At 36.3% G+C, this 23737-nt stretch overlaps 1 protein-coding gene across 6 annotated transcripts in view; it reads right to left on the minus strand.

The window, feature by feature from the left end:
* The window catches only part of Ae2 (anion exchange protein Ae2), an 834322-nt gene that overhangs the window by 330756 nt on the left and 479829 nt on the right, over positions 1 to 23737 (minus strand). For all 6 annotated transcript variants that reach the window (XM_090404845.1, XM_090404844.1, XM_090404848.1 and 3 more), the window contains 2 exons: positions 15511 to 15711; positions 4824 to 4928 (listed from right to left, as the gene is read on the minus strand). In XM_090404845.1, the coding sequence (XP_090260971.1) occupies positions 4824 to 4928; positions 15511 to 15711 (306 nt within the window). The remainder of the gene's footprint in view (positions 1 to 4823; positions 4929 to 15510; positions 15712 to 23737) is intronic.

The following is a 23737-nucleotide window of genomic DNA, read 5'->3' on the forward strand; positions in this document are numbered from 1 at the left end:
GGCTTCTCTTAGTTATACAGCTTTGACCCTTAAGCACCCCCTATCTATCCTATATTAGAAGCAATCAATTCGATGTAGGGTGTTAAGAGCGTGAATTGGAAAAGTACCTGTTCTTTGCATCATACAAAAACTTGGTATGAACGGAAATTTAAAGAAGCCTGTGAAATTGTGATTAACCATCCTAATCTTAATAATAATGGGGACTTAAAAATCCCAAGAATTTGGATGGCACACATTCAGCCCACTTAGTTTCCAGCAAACTCTGACTTTAGGACTCTAGGTAATTTTTCATTTTTTATTGGCCACTATCTATACCAGTTGCAATTTATATGTATACTTATATAAGTAATTTTATTTTCTGTTTATTTATTTATCTGTTATTTTCTATATGAACATGTTACTCTTCAGCTTAATTTAACTTTGTAACCTAATAGATAATAATAATAACAGTACTCTAGCTTTGATGTAGTGAGGGTGTTTTTTTTTTTTTTTAAAGCACCAGAGGTCTGGCAAATAGTTTTAATGGTTGATCAGTAACTTTATCATGCCAGGTGGATTGTAGTGCAGCTTGTTTCTTTGTATATATACGTATACTCCAGAAGAAGACCTTAATGTGAAGGTTGAAACGTTGAGTGTATATTTTAGTTTATATTAAACTAAAGTTTTACTCTAACAAGGTAGTTGTATCCATAATTTTCATAATGTATTCTGATCGCCGTGTAAGCATGAAAGTAAGGATAATTATTTTAACATGTGTGTTGTGTCTATATAAATTCTTAATATGAATATACAGCATTGGGCAGGTGAGGGTAACGATATCTGTAAGAGTCAGCATGCATTTGTTAAGGGGCACTCTGTTTTTTAGTAATATGATTGCCCTTTATAAAAATAACAAGAGCGGTTGATGAGGGAAAGGCATATTCTGTTAGTTTCTTTTGGATTTTACATAGTATTTGACTCTAGTAGTAAGACTTATACGTTGGTTAGACATAACTGGTAATTAATTTACGGAATTGACAATGCATATAAAGTAAATAAATTAAAGATAACTTTAATGAATCACTTCTATATTTCGGCAATGTCACATTGCCATCTTCAGGAACATAAAGATATGGTATGTGCACTAAGGAACTAACAAAGCAAATGAGGAAGAAAATAAGAATTAATTTTGTTCCTAAAGTCCTAATGGTGCCCTCTTGCGGGCTAATTTGGTAGTCTTGGCAGTTGGGCTGAAGTTCTCATAATGAAAGTCTCCCAAATTTGGGGCAGTTTCATGCACCCAAATTTGTTGAGGTTAGGAACGTTTTTTAGAGCTGCTGAAGATTCTTTGAATAGTCTTTCGTATTTAAACTTGCTGCGATGGATTATTTTTGTCTTCTTCCAACGAATTTTATGGTGGGTATCTAAGGCATGGTCTGCCAGTCCAGAGCGGCTGTAATGGTGAAAACGGATGTAGTCTTGGTGTTCTGAAATCCTGATATTTGTTGTTCTGCCTGTTTGGCCAAAGTAGGACAATTTGCAGCTGCAAGGGACCTGGTATACACCAGGTAGGTCTAGGGGAAGTGGTTGGTCTTTGGTAGAGCGGATAAGGGATGCCAACTTTTTATATGGTCTGTAACAGGAAGTAAGGTCATATTTTTTGAGGATATTAGTTATTTTTTCAGAGGTGCCCTGGATGTAGGGGATAGTGATAGACTTGGTGTAGTCTTTATTGTGGAGGGGGGGGAGGGGGGTTGTGGTTTATAGGTTTTAGTATTTTTTGGATTTTTTTGGGGTTGTAGCCATTGGCTAAGAAAGTGTTGAGGATGTGGTTTAGTTCCATAGTCAGGGCCTTGTCATCTGAGCAGATTAATTTTGCCCTGTTATATAGTGTTTTTATCACCCCATATTGTTGTGAGGGGGGGGGGGGAGATTGCTGGTGAATGTATCTGCCAGTGTGGGTGGGTTTTCTGTAAACAGAGAAAACCAAAGATCCATCAAGCTGGCGGGTGATTAAAGTGTCTAGGAAGGGGAGGGTGTTGTTTTCCTCTTTTTCTAAGGTGAACTGGACTCTGGGATGTTGGTTGTTTAAGTGTGTTAGGAAGGAGTGGAGTGTATCTGAGCCATGTGGCCAAATAGCAAACACATCATCCACATAACGAAGCCAAATAGTGGGTTTTTGTGGGGCGGAGTTTAAGGCTTTCTCTTCAAATGTCTCCATAAAGAAATTGGCCAAGGGTGGGGAAAGTGGTGAACCCATGGCTGTCCCCTCAATCTGTTTGTAGAACTTTCCTTGCCAAACGAAATAGCCTGAGTTCATTGTGAACTGAAATAGGGCTGAGATATCGGGAGGAAACTTGGCTTGGATGAGCTCAAAGGTTTCTTTGAGTGGGACATTAGTGAATAGGGAGGAGACATCAAAACTGACCATTATGTCAGTATGTTGGAGTGTGAGGTTTTCTATACTGGCTTTAAAGTGGGCCGAGTTTTTTATGTGTGATGGTGTGTTGCCAGTGTAGTGTGTGAGCGTTTTGGCTAAATGTTTGGCTAATTTATATGTGGGGGAATCAATGCCATCCACTATGGGACGTAATGGCACATTTTGTTTATGTATTTTTGGGAGTCCATATAATCGGGGAGGTCTAGAGTTATAAGGTTTAAGTTTGTTGGTGACTTCCACAGGCCAAGAAGTGACTTTCTTATCCGCTCTACCAAAGACCAACCACTTCCCCTAGACCTACCTGGTGTATACCAGGTCCCTTGCAGCTGCAAATAGTCCTACTTTGGCCAAACAGGCAGAACAACAAATATCAGGATTTCAGAACACCAAGACTACATCCGTTTTCACCATTACAGCCGCTCTGGACTGGCAGACCATGCCTTAGATACCCACCATAAAATTCGTTGGAAGAAGACAAAAATAATCCATCGCAGCAAGTTTAAATACGAAAGACTATTCAAAGAATCTTCAGCAGCTCTAAAAAAACGTTCCTAACCTCAACAAATTTGGGTGCATGAAACTGCCCCAAATTTGGGAGACTTTCATTTTGAGAACTTCAGCCCAACTGCCAAGACTACCAAATTAGCCCGCAAGAGGGCACCATTAGGACTTTAGGAACAAAATTAGTTCTTATTTTCTTCCTCATTTGCTTTGTTAGTTCCTTAGTGCACATACCATATCTTTATGTTCCTGAAGATGGCAATGTGACATGGCCGAAATATAGAAGTGATTCATTAAAGTTATCTTTAATTTATTTACTTTATATGCGTTGTCAATTCCGTAAATTAATTACTAGTATTTGACAGGGTGCCACATGATAAGATGATATTTAAGTTGTAGCACATGGGTTTGAATGTCAGGTTAGTGAATTGGATAAGGGACTGGCTATCTGACAGGTATCAGAGATACCTGTATGAGGGAGCAATATCTAATAAGCAGATGGTTATAAGTGGAGTTCCACAAGGCTCAGTACCAGGTCCTGTATTGTTTAACTTTGTATCAGTGACATTGTCAATATATTGAAGGGGAATATGATTTTTCACAGATGATGTGAAGCTGGGAAGAGTTATTAGTAATACAGCTAATGTGGTAGCCCTTCAAGAGGATTTGAATAAACTGTATAGATGGGCAAATGAATGGGGGATTCAGTTTAATTCAACTAAATGTAAAGTCTTGAAGTTTGAGATACATCAAAGAGAGGCTGCATACTGCATTGGAGGAACTATGAGTAAAGGTGGTGAAGGCAACCCAGAGGATTGCTGCAATACTGAGAAGGACACTGACCTTTAGAGATAAAAAAACAGTTATCATTCAATTTATAAAGCTCTCATTAGATCAAACATTGACTATTGTGCTCCAATTTGGTCCATAGGATTTGATGGAGATAAATTAACCTTGGAAAAGGTGTGCAGAAACAGATGACAAAGATGATATCAATTTTACAAGATTATACAATGTTAATTATGAGGATAGACTGAGGGAAAATGGAATGCAATGTCTGGTAGACAGAAGAAGGCGAGGTGATATGATTGAGACATTTAAACTGTTGAGAGGTAGTTACAGGATTCACACTGGGGAGTTCTTTCATTTGATGGAACTAGGGGAAGCAACGAGGACATAGGGCCATCTCTGGAAGTTGCGGAAGAAAAAAATCTGGAGTAAGAGTGAAAGAAGTGGTTTCTTTACATGGAGGGTAATTGAACTGGTGAATGCATTGCCTGAAACGTGGTGATAGCACAAATAATGAATGAGTTCAAGGAATGGTGTAATAGACTGTGTTTTCCATGGTGGGCCTCCCATAATGAGTCTTGTGACTCTATGGAGGTCCTGAATCATCATCATCATCATCATAATAATAATGTGTAAGAACACATTTTCCTACACCAGTCAGAGAACTAGTCAACATGCAGCCAGCAAAGATTTGTGAATATTGCAAAGAAAACTATTTCTCCGAGTGATCAAATGCCACAGTGTATTTAAGAGAAATAAACGTGAAAGCATAGGATAATTTATAATTTCTTACTTAAGCATGTACATTAGTTTTTTTTTTATATATACAATTATGTTCATGCAAGTTTGAAAGATAAAGTGCATTCACACTACTGTGCGTGATTGTGTGGTCAGATAAACTAAGAATCCTACTTTTATGAACAAACAGGGTTATTTTGGAACATTGTACTATAATAAACGTTTTGCAAATTTCAATTTCAACAATTATAAAATATTTGCATAATAGTGAAAATATTCTTTTTTACATGAACTTTTTCATTGGAAAAAGAATATTTTCTTCTATTGTAAATATATATATAATCAATCTCATTAAATCAACTGTATAAGATCATACCCTATTAGACATCAGTGTTGACATTGAACGTCCAACTTCATGGTAATCTAAATCACACTTCACAGGTCCAAGAACCACAAATAAAAACCTTATAGGTATAGGAACCTTAAAAAAAAAAAAGGAAAACATGAGTATTTTATTAAAAGTTTAACCCAATCTAATTGCAAATAAATACATAATTAATAAAATGTATATAAGAAAATAATTAAGTCATAGGTACTATTTCTGGAAAAATTCCATGTTACTCTTCTAAGTAAATATTATTTTTATGGCTATTTTAGCCTATTTTTGTTTAGGAGTATCCCTTTTTTTTATAATGTCACTGGCTTTTCCCTCAATTTTTAGGACATTACTGATGTTTTAAAAACAGTATATGAAGAATAATTCGGACATACCATTGTAGGGTGTTGCTGGTTGTCTTCTTATTCAGCGGCATCTGCCGTATGATGATATACATTTATCTGTGGTTACAGTATGACTGAAAGGAAGGGGGGGGGTGGAAAAGTGGGGATGGAGAGATGTGGAAGAATTTTTGGTGAAGCAGGAGGTGTGTGAATGTGAAAACCAGGTTTGCTAAGGGTGGGCAGAGAATTCTTTGGGAGCTTGTCATCTTTGGAGCTCATGGGGGGAAAGACTTCCCCCCATGAGCTCCGAAGATGGCACACTGTCAAAACGGCTCACACCCCATTACTCTTCCTTCTCCAAAAGTTTCAATCTTTCACCTCCCTCCCAAAGAATTCTCTGTTATGTGTATTATATGTATGCTCTTACATTTTCTGTAGTTTGCACATGAAATAAAATAAGTCCTGTGATTGAGTGAGTTTCTTTGGAGAAAATTAATTTGAACTGCTTTGTCAATTAATAGTAACAAACCAATATGTATTCAATCGATTATTCCTAAACATTTTGAATACAAATATAATTTATGATGTGATTTCTCCAATTTGTTACAAACTGAAAATTCTGCAACATGGGTTTCTTCAAGATATACATTACCAAACTTTAGAGTTATGGTTTTACTGACAATTTCTTGAAATGCTTTAACAGTTATCTGTTCAAAAGGAAGCACTTCGAAAAAGTCGATGACACCACCAACACATACAACAAATCACGTAACATCTAGGATCCCACAGGATTTTCATCTTGGCACTCCTCTCCTTCTTCTTCTATCCCCCCATCAAGTGATATTTCTCTTTATTTTCAACATACTCAGTTTCTTCTCTTTGATAACCTCAAGATATATCACACAGCAAAATCAATGGATTATGTGCACAGCCTCACATAATAATTTAAATAATTTAAGGTTGTAATATAATGAATAACTGATAAATGTTCAATGTATTTCAATGAAATAGAGATATTTCAGAAGTGGAGGGTGTGTGGGGGGAAACATTACATATCATTATACAATACCTAATTACCTCAATCAAGTTTCGATCTAAAATTACTTAAATACGATGTTATATTTAAGTTGTTATATGAAACTGTCTAGGTCCTCTTTTAATCTCATAAATATATATAAAAGATCACAAACACTTCAAAAATGTAAAACTATGTATAAAAAAAAAAATCTTCATTTTTACGTGTCTTCAACCAGATGGAAAGAAATATTAGCAAGCCAAGTGTATGGAACAAAAATAGAAGGGAAAAGTTCTAAAGGAAGGTTTAGTTCAGAATGCCTGAGAAGGTAGAAATATGAGTTAACCATATTGGAGACCTAAAAACTAACAGGCTAAATAAAATTGTTGACAGAAACTAATATCGATACGAACATGATCACAACATATCAGGAAATGTCGATAACCTGCTTAAGGGTTGAAGCTAGATAATTAGGAGGATACCTGTACATAGCAGGCAGAGCTCACAGCGACTTCTGACTCAGTGCCCAATTATTTCTCTCTCATTCCCTTAAGAGTGAATATCCACTAGAAGCTAAACAAACAAGTACTTCTCAGAATCTGGCTAAACAGTATTGTGTATTGGCTGAAACCAAACCTGTACTATGATGGTACAAATCAGTAATGAGAAATGAAGTTCATGCATCACCTAACTCCATAAGAGTCATTTCTGTTTTTGTCAGAGAATCAAGGTGAACACTGAAAGTTGTATAATGATATAACGTTAATTTTTCTTTAACTGGTCATCATCAGTGCATGAGCATAATCAGAAAGTGAAGCTAAAACAAAGAATGCTAATCCTATTTACAGAGCTGAGCTACATGACAGAATGCCACCTTGCAGATGGTTACAAAATAAAATAAACTTAGAATTCAAGCCCAAGTTAAAAATTAATTGATTGAAATTAAAAAAAAAAAGGAAGGAAACACTATTGCTTGTCACTTATGAGGGTGAGACTCCTTAATCTTGGCAACAGAGAGGCAGTCATTCTGATTTAAATTTGGACACTGTAGAAGTGCTTCAGCACTCTTTAACCACTCAAAGATAAATCTGCACTGATGTAAAAGGCGAGTATGGGACCAGAGGATATTATGGTCAGTATCCATTTCATGCTCAGCAAGGCAAGATATTTCAGGTTTATTGTTGTTGATACAAAATTTGCATTCTTGTAGGTTTTTCAACAAAATGTTCCATAACTCTGATTATGGGATATGGATTGACCATACAGGTATGGAGGTTCTTGTGAATGGGCTTGTAAGTGTCCAGGATGCATTTAAACTTCCTTGAGGTGAAACCATTCTATATAGTATGAAGCATTGGATGATGCTAAATTCTCGTTGGAGAACTTGGAAATTGGAGCAGAGAACAAGAACATGTGCTCTGTTGCGCAAAGATTTGAAGGTGCTTATTTTTTTGAGATGGATGATGTGCTGAATCTTATTGTATGTAGCAGTCTGTGAAGGAAGGTTTATGGTGAATAGGTGTAACAAGTAATTCCAGAAGGGATATGGAAAATGAGGACGACCAGGAAGGCTCATTTTTCATCTTTTTCTTTGTCCATGGTGAAGTTGATGTGTGGATGAAAGCTTTTGGTGTTGATTAAAAATGTAGGTAGAGATACTTCTGAGTTGGCCAGATGACAAACATATCAGCCACATATCGTACCCAAAAGGAAGGTTGGAGTTGTATTGAAGAGAACAGAGATTCCTCAAGATGGTCCAAGTAGAAATTGGCTAGTACAAGTGACAAGAAGCTTCCCATAGCTGTTCCTTCAATCTGTTTGTAGAAATGGTTTCTGTAGATGAAATAGCCTGAGTTCATGACAAAATCAAACATTTCCACTATGTCTGGAGAGAACTCCTATGATAATAGTCTCAACCAGAGGTACCCTGATACAAAACGACCAGATATCAAAGCTGACTATCGGGTGTGTAGGCTATATTGTGTTTACTGCTTTTCATACTCATCTGGCATCTACCACTTACTAGACTATAATCAACCTATCCAAGAGGTATAAAATCAGCCATAAAGTTATCATGTCCTTATCCTCACTTCATTTCTATTCAAAATGGAAAAATCATGAATAAGATATTGAATCACGAACAAATAGTGTACTATCCTTAGTTCTGCTAAGTATAGTAGTCCATTTTCCTTTATCAAATGAAAAACTTGGCAGTACTCATGTTCTAAGCTACATGATTTGCCATAATCAACGTTTTGATCTCCTTGATATACTGAATGGAGGATGGGGGTAGGACAATGTTATCAACTTCATCATTAACAAAACACAAACCTTCCATATTTCATTATTATTACTATTATACATATATCTCACTGGAATCAGAAGACTCATCGTGGGAGATCTATTATTCAAACATACCTTTCATACTTTTCCTTAAGCTCATTAACTGATGAAGCATCCACAACCACCACTGGTAACTCATTCCATCATTCACCACTCTCCTAGCAGAAAACGTAGTCCTAACACCATTTCTAACCACACTTTTACACAACTTCCACTGGTGAAGCCCCCACTCCCCGTTCTCTACCTGCTTGCCATGTACTGAAAAAAGTCTTCAGTGTCAATCCTATAAAACCTCTATAATAACATAAATGCTTCTATCATATCTCCTCATTTTTTGCCTGTGAGCTAATTTTTGAAGCATACAGACCATCAATCTATTATTGTAGGGAGCATTCCACAGACCTGCCAAATCCTTGTTACTCACCTATGGACCCTCTGCACAAGTTCTTCACCTCACAGAATCCAGGAATCCAGATCTGTCTGCAGCAGTCAACATGTGGCCTTATTAAAGCCTTATATAGAACAATAATAACCTCTCTATCCCTGCTTGTTAGTGTTTTTCAACAACAACATAATTTGATGTGCTAATTGCTTACTTTTGCAATATACTCTCTATACTTCAACACCCTATCCAAAATCAATCCCAAGTACCTGGCCTCATCAGATACCTGCAGGTCAGCTCCATCAATATAGTACACAGCTTCTGATCTCTTCCTAAAGTGCATCACTTTACATTTGGCCACATTAAACTGGCAGCCATTGACCTTTGCCCATTCTTCAAGTCATCCATTTAAGTCATCCTAAAGGATCTCTACATCATCTTCATTTAATCATTCACTGAGTAGCCACTCCATTGTCACTTGATTATAAGAAGTAAGCAAATTAGTTATCATATTCCTATCCACTCGGTCATGAATTCTGTCTTTTGCCAATTTCTCTAATATCTTAACCACTACTCCTAAGATACTGAAGAACCACTACTCCTAAGATCCCGGGGGAAAATAGTTCCACTGCATAAAGGAGGATCCAAGACTACTGTTGCAAATTACCGACCAATCAGCATATCAGGAGTCATTGTCAAGGTCTTGGAGAAAGTAGTCAAGGGAAATATACAGGAATGGATTGTTGAAAATGAGATACTGTACAGGGGACAGCATGGCTTTGTGAAGGGTAGATCATGCCTCAGTAACTTGTTCAAGTTTTATAACCCAGTGATGGCTGAACTGGATAAGGGTAATGGGTTTACAGTGATACTGATGGACCTGGCTAAGGCCTTTGACAGGATACCACATGGAATTCTAATCCGTAAACTACAGCATATGGGAATGGATAGAGGGTTGACGCGATGGATAGGTGGGTGGTTGATGGAGAGATATCAGAGAGTAGTTTATTCAGGAGTAGAATCCAAAAGACGGCCTGTGACTAGTGGTGTGCCGCAGGGTTTTGTTCTTGGACCACTACTGTTTAACTTGTTCATTACGATATATGGAAGGATCTAAGAGGAACGGTTCATTTGTTCGCTGATGATGCAAAGGTTGGGTAGGGCAATAGTGAATGCAGAAGATGTCAAAATCTTGCAGGATGATTTGGATAGATTGGAGTTCTGGGCTAAGGAGAATGGATGTCAATTTAATGTGACAAAATGAAGGTTATGCATTTTGGGGTGAAAAGATTAGCAGCAGTATACCACATTGGTGGAAATGTACTCCAGGAGATTGATGAGGCCAGGAACTTGGGAGTTTTGGTGGATAGGGAGATGAAGTTTAGGAGGCACATGGTCTAGGGATAGAACTTTACCGTGAAACCTGGGATTTTTTTCTTCCCATTATAGTTATACTGTTTAATTTTTTTCTCTCATCAGGACACAAACCAAGTGAATTTTTAGCAACCCATACCGTCATTCCAAAAGCTAATAGAGATCACACTTAACCAGCAGCTGGAGACCTATTTCTCTATCTAATACTGACTACAAGATATTATTCTGCATTATCACTAACAGGCTCAAAGTGGGAATGAGATACATAATTAAAGGCACACAGGTGTATGGAGTACCTAATGGAGTATCTAATACTGACTAAAAAATATCTTTCCACATTATCAATAACAGGTTCAAAGTGGGAATGAGATACATAATTAAAACAGGTGTATAGAGGTCCAGGCTGAGCAGTAGAATTCAATCTGTTTCTGCTACATGATCTACTCCACTTAGTTAATAAGAAAAGAAATCGATGGCAGTGCTATCAGTAGACCTTACTCAAGCATTTGATAATGTCTGGCATCCCTTTCTGTTCCACATCCTCCAGCAAATTGGTGTGGTTTAAAAGCTGCTATTCATTATCAAAGGAGCCTATGCCAATTCACCTCCTAGTTAATGGGTTCCTGTCAGACCAGGCCAAAATTCAAAAAGAAGTCAAGCAAGGTTGCTCCTCTTATCCACTGCTGTTTGCATTGGTTCTTGAACCTTTCTTACAGGAAGTCAACAATACACATGCTGTGCGAGGAATAATAGTTCCTTCAACTACAAGCAAATAGGCATTTTGAAGGATAATGATTCCACATACACATTTTTTGGTATTTCAGAAAAATTCAGATAGATCAGTGGATTAACTGATCTAAGTTTTTGGAAAGTGGGATCTTGGAGGCATTCCTTTTGGACTAACCCCTAAGAGACAACCCCTCATTATACTTGGAATTACCTTCTCCACTTATCCAATATTACCAGTTCAAGAACTTACATACAAAAACATCGGAACCTTAGAAGACAAGAAAATAGGACCATTTTCCTTTTCTTCTAAAGCCATAGTACTCAGAACCATAATCTTCCCTACTCAGTTGTACATAATAAATTAATCAGACACATAATATCACAAAAGCTGAAGAAAAGCAGTTATATAGTAATCCTGTGCAATTTTTTTTTTTTGGTCCAGCTGATACCAAGTAGTTAAAAAGGAATTTCTTCAACTATCAAAGAAGCCTGGAAAATTTGGGCTTCCAGTCTTAAAATTCTGCTATTAAGCAAGACAGCTTGAAAAATCCATAAAATATTGAATACAAATCACATATGTGCAGACCTTCTCCTGTACTGCCTGGGGTTTCATCTAGCCCTGTTTAGAGTAAATGATTATAAATGTCGAAAAGCTGAGATTTTTCCTGAATACTACAATATTTTGTGCTTAATTCTAAGATTGCTACAACATTCTGGCATTGACATTCTTTCCATTAAAAATAGTAAAATTTGGCATAAATAAATCTTTAAAATCTTTTGACCTGAACGTACCCTAATAAGTTATGAAACAATAACAATTTGTTTCATAACTTATTCAAGTTCCAAGGATACGCTAATAGGAGGGATCTTGCTCGGAGAATTGCATATGACCGCCTTCCAGTCAATACCATCAAATGGAGGTATTTTAACATCAGAGATCCAAGCTGTGACATCTGTTACCGATTGGCAACTGTAGAACAGGCATTCTACAGCTGCCCTCTTGTTCTGTGCATTTCGAGCAGATATTGTGCATTCCATTACTTACAACAGAACAGGTTCTTTTTCTTTTTGAAGTACCCACCACCTGTCAGCAATGTGAAGAAAATATTTTGATTTTTATAATTAATGAATTAAAATACCATTTATGGAATGTTAGAAAGAAACATGGATTTGAAAACCAGCAAAATGACATCCAAATGCTTTATAATATTGTACTGTGGAAATTTTATTGTTCAATCAGACAATTTTTGTATTTAGAAAGGGGAATTCTAGGAGATATCAAATATTTGGTTAGGTGGTGTAGGCCACCCACATTATGCAATATTCACTAGGGAAAGATAAAATTCTGTCCATTTTTGCTATGAGAGATTTTTTTCAATGGTTCCATCCTCTTAATTCAATGTGATCTTATGGTCAATTGCAGGGATGACTGGAGAGCAACCCCAGACAGAAAAGGCCAACTTTTCCCCATTATCCCAAGTCTCTAGCCTCATCAATCTCCTACAATTCAATAACATCACTATGTGATACACAGTATGTAACCTTTTCAATCCATAGTGCTTATCTGACATTTTGTAACATTATGTGGCAATGAAGCATGAACAATAAGACAAAAAGATAAAAAAAAAAAAAGAATCATTGCATCAGAAATTAAATATATGAGAACAGCAAGTTATACTAGACTAGATAAAAAGAGAAATGAAGATATACCAAAATAAAGAAACCGAACACCAATAATGAAAACCATAAAAAACTACAGAACCAAATGGAACAATCATAGAAATAGTGGTGGACCAATGAAATGCTGGGATGAGACCAAAAAATGCCATCTTGCCCAGATTGATGACAGGAGGAAGAAGTAATTGACAATCATTATCCACATCGAGGAAACACAAATTAATGACACAATCTACCATACCTCTCCTTGAAACCCATTAACAGACAAAGCACTCAAAACCGACTCTGCCAACCACCACTCATTTACAACTCTCCAAACAAAAAAAAGCTAGTCCTCACGTCCATTCAACTTCCAAGGATGGCCTCCTGTTCTGCCTCTCTAGCCAAGTGCTGAAACATTTCCCCTGTATCGATCCTATAAAACCACTTAAGCAAATTAAATGTTTCTATCATATCTTTCGATCAACTTCTGCAATCCACACACCCTCCATCTATCCTTATATGGATCATTCCACAGACCACTCATCATCTTCACTTCTGAATTTTCTCCACTGCTTCCTCACTCCCAAGAAACCCAGGAGATCAGACCTGAGCACACAGTAATCCAGATATGGATGTATCAGGCCTTATGAAGTGGAATAACAACTTCTTTATCTCTGTTTGGTAGTGTGTTCTTCAATAGCCAAGCAATCTTATTAGCTACTTTAGTAACCTTAGCAATTTGTTCTCTGAACTTTCACTCTCTGTCTTCCTCCCCCCCTAGATCTTTAGCTGCATCTATTTCCTAGAGTAGAATTCCATCAGTGTGGTACACAGTTTGTAATCTATTTATCTTAAATTGCATAAATTTACATTTCCCCACATGTGCATGGCAGTTTTACACGCTATAGCATTGATCCAATTAACTGACTAACTAATCGATGGTACTAACTTAGGCATATTATACACACTCTTACACTCAACTGCTTCATTGATGTCTGCATATCCACTCAACAATTTACCTCCTAAAAGCTCTAGCTTCCCTGATTCTGCACATCCACTTTCACTTCTTTCAACAACACTTTTTCAAGTCTCCGAACACCATCCATTCAGATGCAAACCGTCCTTCTTGTACAAGTCCTTTCGCCCATCAAACTTAGCTCTGGAAACTCCCCACACTTGCTTATCCACAAGAAACAATGAGCAAATCTAACACAATAGCTCTGATGTTGCTATATCAAAACCTCATAATGAAGAATAATAAGTTCCAAATTGTTACTTTAAGTGTGTTCATCAAATTCACATTATTCCTGTGAGCTATTTTGTTCTACTTTTTATACTATGTCTGACCACCAACTTTCTGTTCACCATTATCCCTAAGTATCATACTGAACACGTACCAAAGAGCAGGCATGCAGGCGTATGGTTAATTCATTTCTCAAGTTGAAATAACATGTCTCTGATCAGAAGAAAACTGGTTACCTTTGTAACCTCTACTGATAACACAAGATCTAGCATTCTCATTCCTTCTCATGTTGTTTTAGGTAATTATCTCTTAGCAGATTAGCTGCATAAATTCAGTTTCCATCCATTCATGTGACTTGTCTCTTCTTCCAATTTTTATCCTCATAGTTGAAGACCATCAAAAGTACCCATTCAGTGCACTTATGCTAATTTGAATCTCCTAACCTAAAACAGCAACTGAGTATTTTTCACACCATACAGCATCAAACACTGCTTCTGACATCCCTAACTGACTTCTTGTCAAGTCATATTAGTTGTCAATACTAATCAACGATACTTATCCTGTTCTTTCCAGCCTTCCTGAAAACATAATATCCTTTATAGTCTAACTCGATAATTCAAGTTGAATTTACCAAAGTCAAAAACTGCTCTCCGTCTTATTATGGAAGACTGTCATTAATGTACATAAATTACAGTATACCTTTGAACCCATATTATTGAAATTATTTTTTGAGTATTTGCACACACTCTTCTAATCCCCCCTCCCAAAAGCATTCCCTGTTCATCAAATTCACGTTTCCCTGACTTTATGCTTATAAACACTCACCGAACAACACTGCTCCAGAAATTTAGCTCAAAGCCCATTCCAGCTAACAATCAATCATCACCAGTCCAAATGCCAAACAGTTGCCTCTTCTCCAACAAACAGACTGCAGGTTCAAATCCCACTGCTCTGTTTAACACAGGCTTGCAAGTGGCTTGACACAGTTCCATGTTTCATCTCTAGAAGAGGTTTCCAGATTTTGTGATAAAATATAAAACAAGAAAACCTTAGTCCATCCATAGTACTAATATACTACACATAAGTCCTGTCCATCAAATACACAACACACTCACAGGGCGCAACAAATACCATGATCCAGTTCCATGTGGCTAGTAGATTTTGCCAGCTGCTGAGTGGCTGCAGACTGGACAGGGATGTCTGTGTGTGGGAAGAAAGAAGGTTAGTCTGCAGGTATCTCTAGAATTAGGTTATCAGGAATTCTTCCAGATGAGAACAAACTTACCTCTTTTTCAAGTCAACTTTGAGTTCCAATATTAATGGTGCGAGTGATTACATCTGAAAATTAAATTATCTACTGTAGGCAATGAGTTTTCTACCATCTACCAATGGGCTAGGACACCTCAAACAATATCTAAACTGAAGTGACCAGAATAATTGCTCAGAGATTTAAAGCATAAGTTAAATTACATGTGTAGGACAAGGAAACTGCCAATTTCTTTTACCATGATAGAAATTATATGTCAAAGGTTGATTTTATTTACTGTAGCAGAAAAAAAGGAAGAGAGGAATGAAATAAGGAAAGTATTACAACTTACCTCAATTAAATTTGACATAGTATGTCCTTCTGCGAGTCTCACAAAAGAGGCAGCTGGCTTATCAAGGAAATTCAGAGCTCCAACTAAAACCAGAGTTGCTTCAGATCCTACAGGTATTCTTCTTAAGATCCCACTATCAGATTTTGATTGAAAGTCTTCAACAGAAAAAGATTTCTTAACTGAGAAAACATCCTTATTGTTCTGAAAGAGCAAAACAGTTTCCTTCACTACATTAAAGTATTATGGCATAACAGAAAATAATTTCCAAGTACATTAATTAACATGGTATCTGCCAACTACGAATATACTCGTAGTTGGTATATGAGCCTCACAAGCCAACTACGAATATACTCGGATGTCGATTACTGTGCAACTATGGGATTACTGATACTGACCTTGAATAAGTGAAAGTGCTTGGTGTGCGGTAACAAACTATGTATGAGGAGCGTGGCAGCGAATGTGTTAATACATTAAAATATAAACTGAACTTACAAACTGATTACAGTAGGGTATTTAAAAAAAATTATACAAAAAATATTCTATTTCCACACCACAAATATCCCCCCCCCCCAAAAAAAAAGGTAGCAAAGAATAAAGAACTCCATTTCATTTTCTGGATCTGGAGAAAGCTTTCTCAAGCAAGAGAATATGGCTAGTAGGCATTGAAGAGGGCAGGTGTAGATGAAGAAATGGTAGGAGTTGGTGCAAGGGATGTACCAGGGTTCTAGATCTGCTATAAGGATTACTGACAAACTTTCAAAGAAATTTAATACTAGCAAAGGACTCAAGTAGGGCTGTCATCAACATTGTTTACGATATACTATTATGCAGCCTTAGAAGATTGCTGTGGAATGGGAGTAACAAAAGGAGAACAAGTCTTGCATTCTTTTTTGCTGGTGATCCTTTCACAAGACAAGGAGGAATGTTGGATACCAAATGAGAAAGTTTATTGGATACAAATACACTGTTTGGAAGGAAGCCAACAGATACCCCCATGGGAAAGGCCTTTTGTACCATGTAACAAGTTACATGCTTGTAGTTGGTATAAATTGGAGGAATATGATGCCTGAAAGTCAGTACAACTCTGTCTGGGTGAAATGGCTGCTAGAAGGGAACTGACAGAGTTTTTAAAAGATATGCTGTGATAGATGCCACACTGCAGGCCAATCTATTTGGCAAATGGTTGACAAATCAGGTCAACAATCGGTGATACCATACTGAGATGGATGTGCAGAGAGTCAACTGCAAGTACCTACAATGGACGATCCACCACACTCACCAAATTTGACCATAGGGTGCTATAAAGGATAGCATGTAAAAACAGCCATTCACAGGCAGACATATTGAATGCAGAGTCCGGGCATTGACAGGAACACGAATCTGTACGAAAACATTCAGAATCAAGGCTAACAACATAGGTTTCCATGGTAGGACTGCAGAATGCAAGCCCCACATTACCCCAAACAACATGCAGCATCATCTTCAGTGGAGGAAAGAGCACGTACATTGGGATGTGGAAGTTGGAAAGCTGTGTTATGGGGGCAATGAATCACACTACACCCTCTACTGAGCAGATGGATGAGTGTGGGAGATGCCCAGTGAACATCTCTTACCAGAGTGTAACTCCAGCTCTGAGGTGATGGTGCAATGGTATGATCCTGTTTGGCCTCAGACCTCTGTTTGTGGTGCCACAAACACTGAACTCCAAGAGGTATCTGAACATTCTGGACAATGCAATGCTTCCTACTTTGTAGCACTTCTACAGAATTGACATTGTCTTTTTCAGCAAAACAATGCACCACATCATAAGACTGCTGTTATAACTGCATTGTTCATGGAAATGAATGTCACTATACTTGACTCTCCTCCACAGAGTTCTGATCTCAACGCTACTGAACATCTGTGGAATGAACTAGAGTGTCAGGTGAGGTCAGAGAACATCCATCCCACAACAGTCCAGGACCTCATTACATGCTTACGGGAAGAATGGTCCAAATTCTCTGACCTTGAAATGGTGTAAACATGTCCAAAGAATGAGAGAATTTAATGGCCACTAAGAATTTAACTAACTGGTCACCCCATTGGAAAGAGGAAAAAATGAACAAACAGAGCAAGATGGAGAGGCTTACAGAATGAGTACTGGAAAAATCATTGAGAATGGAATGACCAAGAGGTGTTGATAAGTGGAAATGCCTGAAAGAAGTGGTATTCTGTTTAAGAAACAATAGGATTTTTTTTGTGAGGGATTATTTGTAAAGAAAATAAAGAATAAAACTTCAGTTACTCTATAAAACATATCCTATTATGCAGACATTTTTGAGCACTGTTTAAATTCCAATCCTTGAACACAAAAGCATAATTCCAAAGAAGGGAAAAAACTTTCCTCCAAAAACTGAATTGATAAAATATTAAAAGAACATGAAGCTGTTACATTATGAGGCTTAATATTCTTAACAATGAAAAAAAATTCAAGAGATTCTCAAAGACACTATCTATGACCAGCTCCAAAAAAGACTCAAAATAAAAAGAAATAAAGCATGAATAAAAATATATTAAATCTATTCAGAAAAAAAATAAAAGAAATACGAAGCAGAATATAAAACCCTAAACAAAATAAGGAAAGAATGCATAAATGAACAAAACTGGTATGATGATGACTTCAATGACCTAGAAATATATATATCTACTAATACCTTTTATTGTGCACAGGAAACAGGTATAACTTTAAGAGGGCTGGTAGGCAGTGCATTTTCACCTTTAACCAATCACAGACAGTTGGTCCAAAGGCTGCCAATGATTTTTGTATGCATCTGAGGAGGAAAGCATCAGTGGGGTATTCTGTGGTAAGCCAACATTATTAAAAGAATCATTCAATTTGTATAAAAACCTACTTTATTAAGGGAAAAAAAAATTCTATTTATACATCAGTTTAATCCTTCATTTCTGAGACAAAACAGTATGTAAATCTGCAAGAGTCAGATGTTTGTTACCATATTTAACAATTTTTGACTTGAGCTCATATCTTGGTTTGAAAAAGGTACACACAAAATATCTTCACTGTTTCAACATTATTGAGAAAGATAAAAATAAATGTCAGTTAAAAAAATAACATCTAAAAGGAAAGCACAAGAAAGAACTAACTGCATTTCACTCCTCAGCTGCAGGTAAAAACTAAGCTACCTGTGTTGTTGACAACTTATAAGCCTTTAATTCCCACACAAATTTGTCAGATTGAAAATATGCCAATGTGCATTTATTATCTCAGCTCATCTTCAGCTATTAGAAATGTATGCAGATGCTTGGTTATAACATTTCATGCAGGGAATCACACAACTCTCTCTCTTCATATAGGAATAATCAATGCATGTTTTGATAGCAAAGCTTACCTTATGCAATTTAAAGTCACACTGTAAATGTCTTGATATTCATAACAGTTCATGATTATTTATTTCAGATAAATAACTGAGATAAATAATAAATTTATTTCAAATAACTGCTCAAAAATTATTTCTTCGTGAATTTTCTGGGTGTGCAACATACACTTAGCACACCCAAAATAAATGCCCCTAGAAATCATGCCAAAAAACTACTCCAATTTCATGGTTCATAATGCTAACTCTATACTGTCTGAAACAGTGAGAGTTCTAAAGTTGGTTCTATTGAGTTGTGGCATCAAAAACTAAATTTCTGAGAAGAAAAACACTACTTAACTGTGGTGTTTTTCTTCTCAGATTAACTTCAAAGATTAACTTGGGAACTATCTGAAAAAAATGCTTTGAAAAGTTTCTGTAGTAGGTAAACTTAAATTTAAACTTAAATTTACAATATTCTTTTTTCTGACTTCTTTTTAAAATGGCAGTCTAGTGTTATGGAAGCAAACACCATCTTTAACAGACACCTAGAAATATAACATCCTTTTTTTTTTCTTAATAAAATTAAAGAAATAAAATAAATAAAATAAAATAAGTTTGAGAGGTATTCCAAGAACTAAAAGAAATGATGAACAAGAAAGTGAATAATCATGTAACTTTGATCACAAGAAACAATGAGGATATGTTATTTGAAACCAAACAAATTAAGATAAGGGGGCAGAATGCATTTCAGATCTTTTCAGAGAAGTGGGAGGGGTGGGTGGAAAGAGCAGCAATACCAAAGTTTGAAAAGAAGATCCTCTAATACTAAAAGAAGTAATACTAACAGCTGTAAAATAAATCAAGACTGGAAAGGCTCAAATCAAAATTACACTGACAATGAACTTATAAAAGCTCTAGAAGAAAATGCCTTGCATGAACTAAGAAAGCTGTAGAACCTCATTTATGAAAGCACACACATTCCCAATGAAATCAAGATTTCAACATTAATAAAATTACGAAAAAGTTGAGGTAGTTGATTGTAATGATTATAAACCAATAATCCTCTGCATGGAGGGTGGTTGAATCATGGAATGCATTGCCTGATGGAGTGGTGAGAGCGAGAACGGGCAATGAGTTTAAGGAGTGGTATGATAGACTTTGTGTTTCTTAGGGGGAGGATCTCCCCTCAATGAGTCTTGATAGACTTTGTGTTTCTTAGGAAGGACCTCCCACGATGAGTCTTTTGACTCCATGGAGGCCTGAATAATAATAATAATAATAATAATAATAATAATAATAATAATAATAATAATGAACAATAACAAAATTACTGTTATGAATTATATAGAAAATAATAAAATCAAAAACAACATATGAAATAAAGGATAATCAAAATAAATTTGTGAAAATACAGGAAGAAATTTCTTTATCATTCTAATACTAGAAACAAACTTAGAAATGAGGAACGTCGTTTATGTTTGTTATATAGATTACAACAGAGCATTTACTAGTATTCATCATAAGAAATTACAAGATACATTAATAAAGAAGAGAGTAGGCAAAAACAACATATGGCTGATATTACACATATAGTGATATTTAACTAGGACATAAAAGTCATCAAAGAACTGTAATAAACTTTACAAATAAAGAAAAGCACTTGAAGTTGTGTGTTTTCTACCATTATGCTCATCAGTGAAAACATTTTTCAAAGTATTAAAGAAGTAGAGGGAGTGAAAATAAGAAAAAAAGAAATATAAATAAAATAAGCTTCTCTATTCAGGATACTGTATTCAGTGCTAAAGGAGAAAATGCCTCGAAAAATATGCTTCTAATGATAGAAGATCACACAATACAGATCAGAAGAGCAAAATTTGAAAAATCAACCTTGAACAGAATGAAATGATGCTAACAAAGAGAAATAACAAAATCAGAAGGAGGGCAATGCTAGACAACACAAAGTTTATTGTACCAATTGCTGGATAAACTCAACAGTTTGAACTTTCGCCACCCTATCTATCAATGCATACGATGCTACTACCAATTTCCATGCAAAAATCTTACTATTTAACTCACCACTTCCTTAAGCAACTTCCAGGGTTTGTCTCTTGTCCATATGTTCCTTCCTCATTTTACAAAATGAAAAATCTCCCCAGCTTCAATCTGATAATAACCTTTCAACAACTTAAATGTCTCAATAATATACTTCCCTTCATCTTCTAATCACTTAACTCTGTAGCTTGCATACCCCTTCAGTCTATTCTCATAACTAACACAGTACAGTTCTGATTATCATTTTTGTTATCTGTCTCTGCACCCATTCCAAGGTTATTTCATCCCCTTCAAATCCATAACCAGATTGGAGCACAGAAATCCATGGTCTCATTGAAAGTTTATACAAAGGAAAAACCACCCTTTTATCTCACATTATCCATGTCCTCCTCAATATGAATGACCTGAGTGATGAGAAATATTGTATGAGGAGGATGTCAAAGAGTTGTTGGAAGACGTGAAAAGAAAGTGAGAAGATGAAGTTTGTGAGTCTGCTGCCACGCTATGATACAGGTGAAATGAGAAGGAGAGCAATGATAGTTAATGAATCAATACATAGGTTGCGCAGGAGGAATGATGTAGAGTTTCCAGACCTACACCCTGAGTTTGATGGGCAGAAAAATTTGTACAATTCTGATGGACTGCATTTAAAAGGATGTTGTCTACAGAAAGCTTTATTCATTGACAGTGCAGAAGCTCAAAATTAGGAAAATAAAGCAATTGCAGACTGTGTGTGTGTGTGTGTGTGTGTGTGTGTGTGTGTGTGTGTGTGTGTGTGTGTGAGGGCACCCATGAAGCGAATCTGTGTGTGAATGAACAAAAAAGGCAAAATCTAGTCTCTCAGGCAACAATATTGAAAGGTGTAGTCAAATCAGAATATAAAGGTGATTGGGGTGGGGGGGAGATGCTACAGTTTCTATATAATATTGCTAGAAGAACCAGAAATAAGAAAGAACAGTTTTTGGCACTGGTTAGTGCAACCTCACCAAACGTTGCAGGCATTAGTGAGACTTGGCTAACAGAAGATGACATAGTTGCAAGAGGTGAGGTGCTGTTGACGAAAGGAGATGAATTGCAGCCAACAAGATTATGAGTCAGTTGGGCAGATGGCAGTTCTTTTGAGTCAATTTGGTGCGAGATCAAGGCTAATAGGACAAAATATAAAATTAGCTGCTGCAATATGCCAGGAGCTACCAGGGATGATGTAGTGGATATGCATCAGCAGATTAGTAATGAGTGCAAGCTGGGTAGTTATTATGGGGGGGGGGGGGGCTTCAACTTTGGAGACATAGACCGGAAGGAGGAAAGATCAAATGGCAGGAAGGAAATGGAATTTATACACTTACTGAGATGACATTCTGGTTTGGATAAATGTGCAATTTTATCTCTTAAAAGGGAAAAAATTAATGATGCTAGCAATTTTAATTTTGATCAGGAGAAATATATAAAAGCAATTTCAGCTAACACACTACATATAGTTTGGAATATTACAAGCCAGTGATATTCTCCACTCTAAAGTAAAACAACAGGCAGCAGCAGAATATACCAAAAGAGTTAAAAATATTCTGAGAACAAAATTTAATGGATTGAACACAATTCAAACAATGAAGTCTTGGACTATACCAGTGATCTGATACACAGCTAGCATAATAAATTAGATAAAAGAATACATGGACAAATTGGAACCAAACTAGAAAATTAATGACTATGCATCATGCATTACATCCATGAAGTGATGTTGATCGGCTGTATCTACCAAGAAAAATAGGTGGACAGGGTCTTCTGCAAGTGAGACAGACTCTTGATGAAGAAGAAATTAGAAAAAAAAATTACATTAACAACAGCACTGAGTGAATGCTTCAAACCATTTCACAAGGCCTTCTAAAAGCAATAGGAAATAAATCAGATTACCAAAAAGTAACAGCAAAATAACCATGTGCACTGGAAAAATAAACCCTTGTATGGCCAATTTCTTCATGATACTGAGGGAAAAATTGATGTGACCAAGAAATGGCAATGGTTACAATATATGTTAAAAAGAAACAGAAGGATTTATTCTAGCTGCTCAAGAAAAGGCTTTACAAACTGATGCAATCAAAGCAAACATTTCGAACATCAATAATAACAGGAAATGCAGATTAGTAATCAGAAAGATGAGACTGAGAACATTTGATCAGTGCCTTCAGCAAGATAGCCCAAACTGATTATAAATACTGCTATGATCAAGTGGCCAAAATAATTCACTGGAATGTATTCAAAAAAATTGCTTTACCTGCTTACATTTAGTTGTGTTAAACAGACATCCCCATTCATTTGCCCACTTTTCCAGCTTATTCACATCCCCTTGAAGAACCTAAACATCAGCATAATATAGGTATTATTTCTGGGAAAACTCCCATGTTATTCTTCTTAAAAACTATCGCACATCAACGACTAAACGCAATTAATAGAAGCTTGACATTAAAAATGGGGGGCCCTCCTAAACATTAGCATAATTACTAATAACCCTCCCAAGCTTCACATCATCTGCTTGATTTAAAGTTGCTGTATCTTGAGCAATGAAAATTTTTCCATGAGAAAAAAACATTAGTAGCATAAAGTAGAATTATAATTATATATCTTAAACATACCAGCTAAATGCAAAGGTAAATTCTGTACTGATTTCTCACATTTAGGAGATAATTATCCATAAGATAATCGCATTAATTCAGAGATGTGTCTGTATAAAGAAAGCGGCTGCTTACATTGTAATTCACTTAATTACCTAAATGACTATTTTAATGTTCATTGACTGCTTTGCTTGTCGTTGTGTCTACAAAATG

Source organism: Typopeltis vanoorti, chromosome 15 (assembly GCF_054136105.1).
Source record: "Typopeltis vanoorti isolate ZY-2024b chromosome 15, IOZ_Tvanoo_1.0, whole genome shotgun sequence".
Classification (NCBI taxonomy): domain Eukaryota; kingdom Metazoa; phylum Arthropoda; class Arachnida; order Uropygi; family Thelyphonidae; genus Typopeltis; species Typopeltis vanoorti.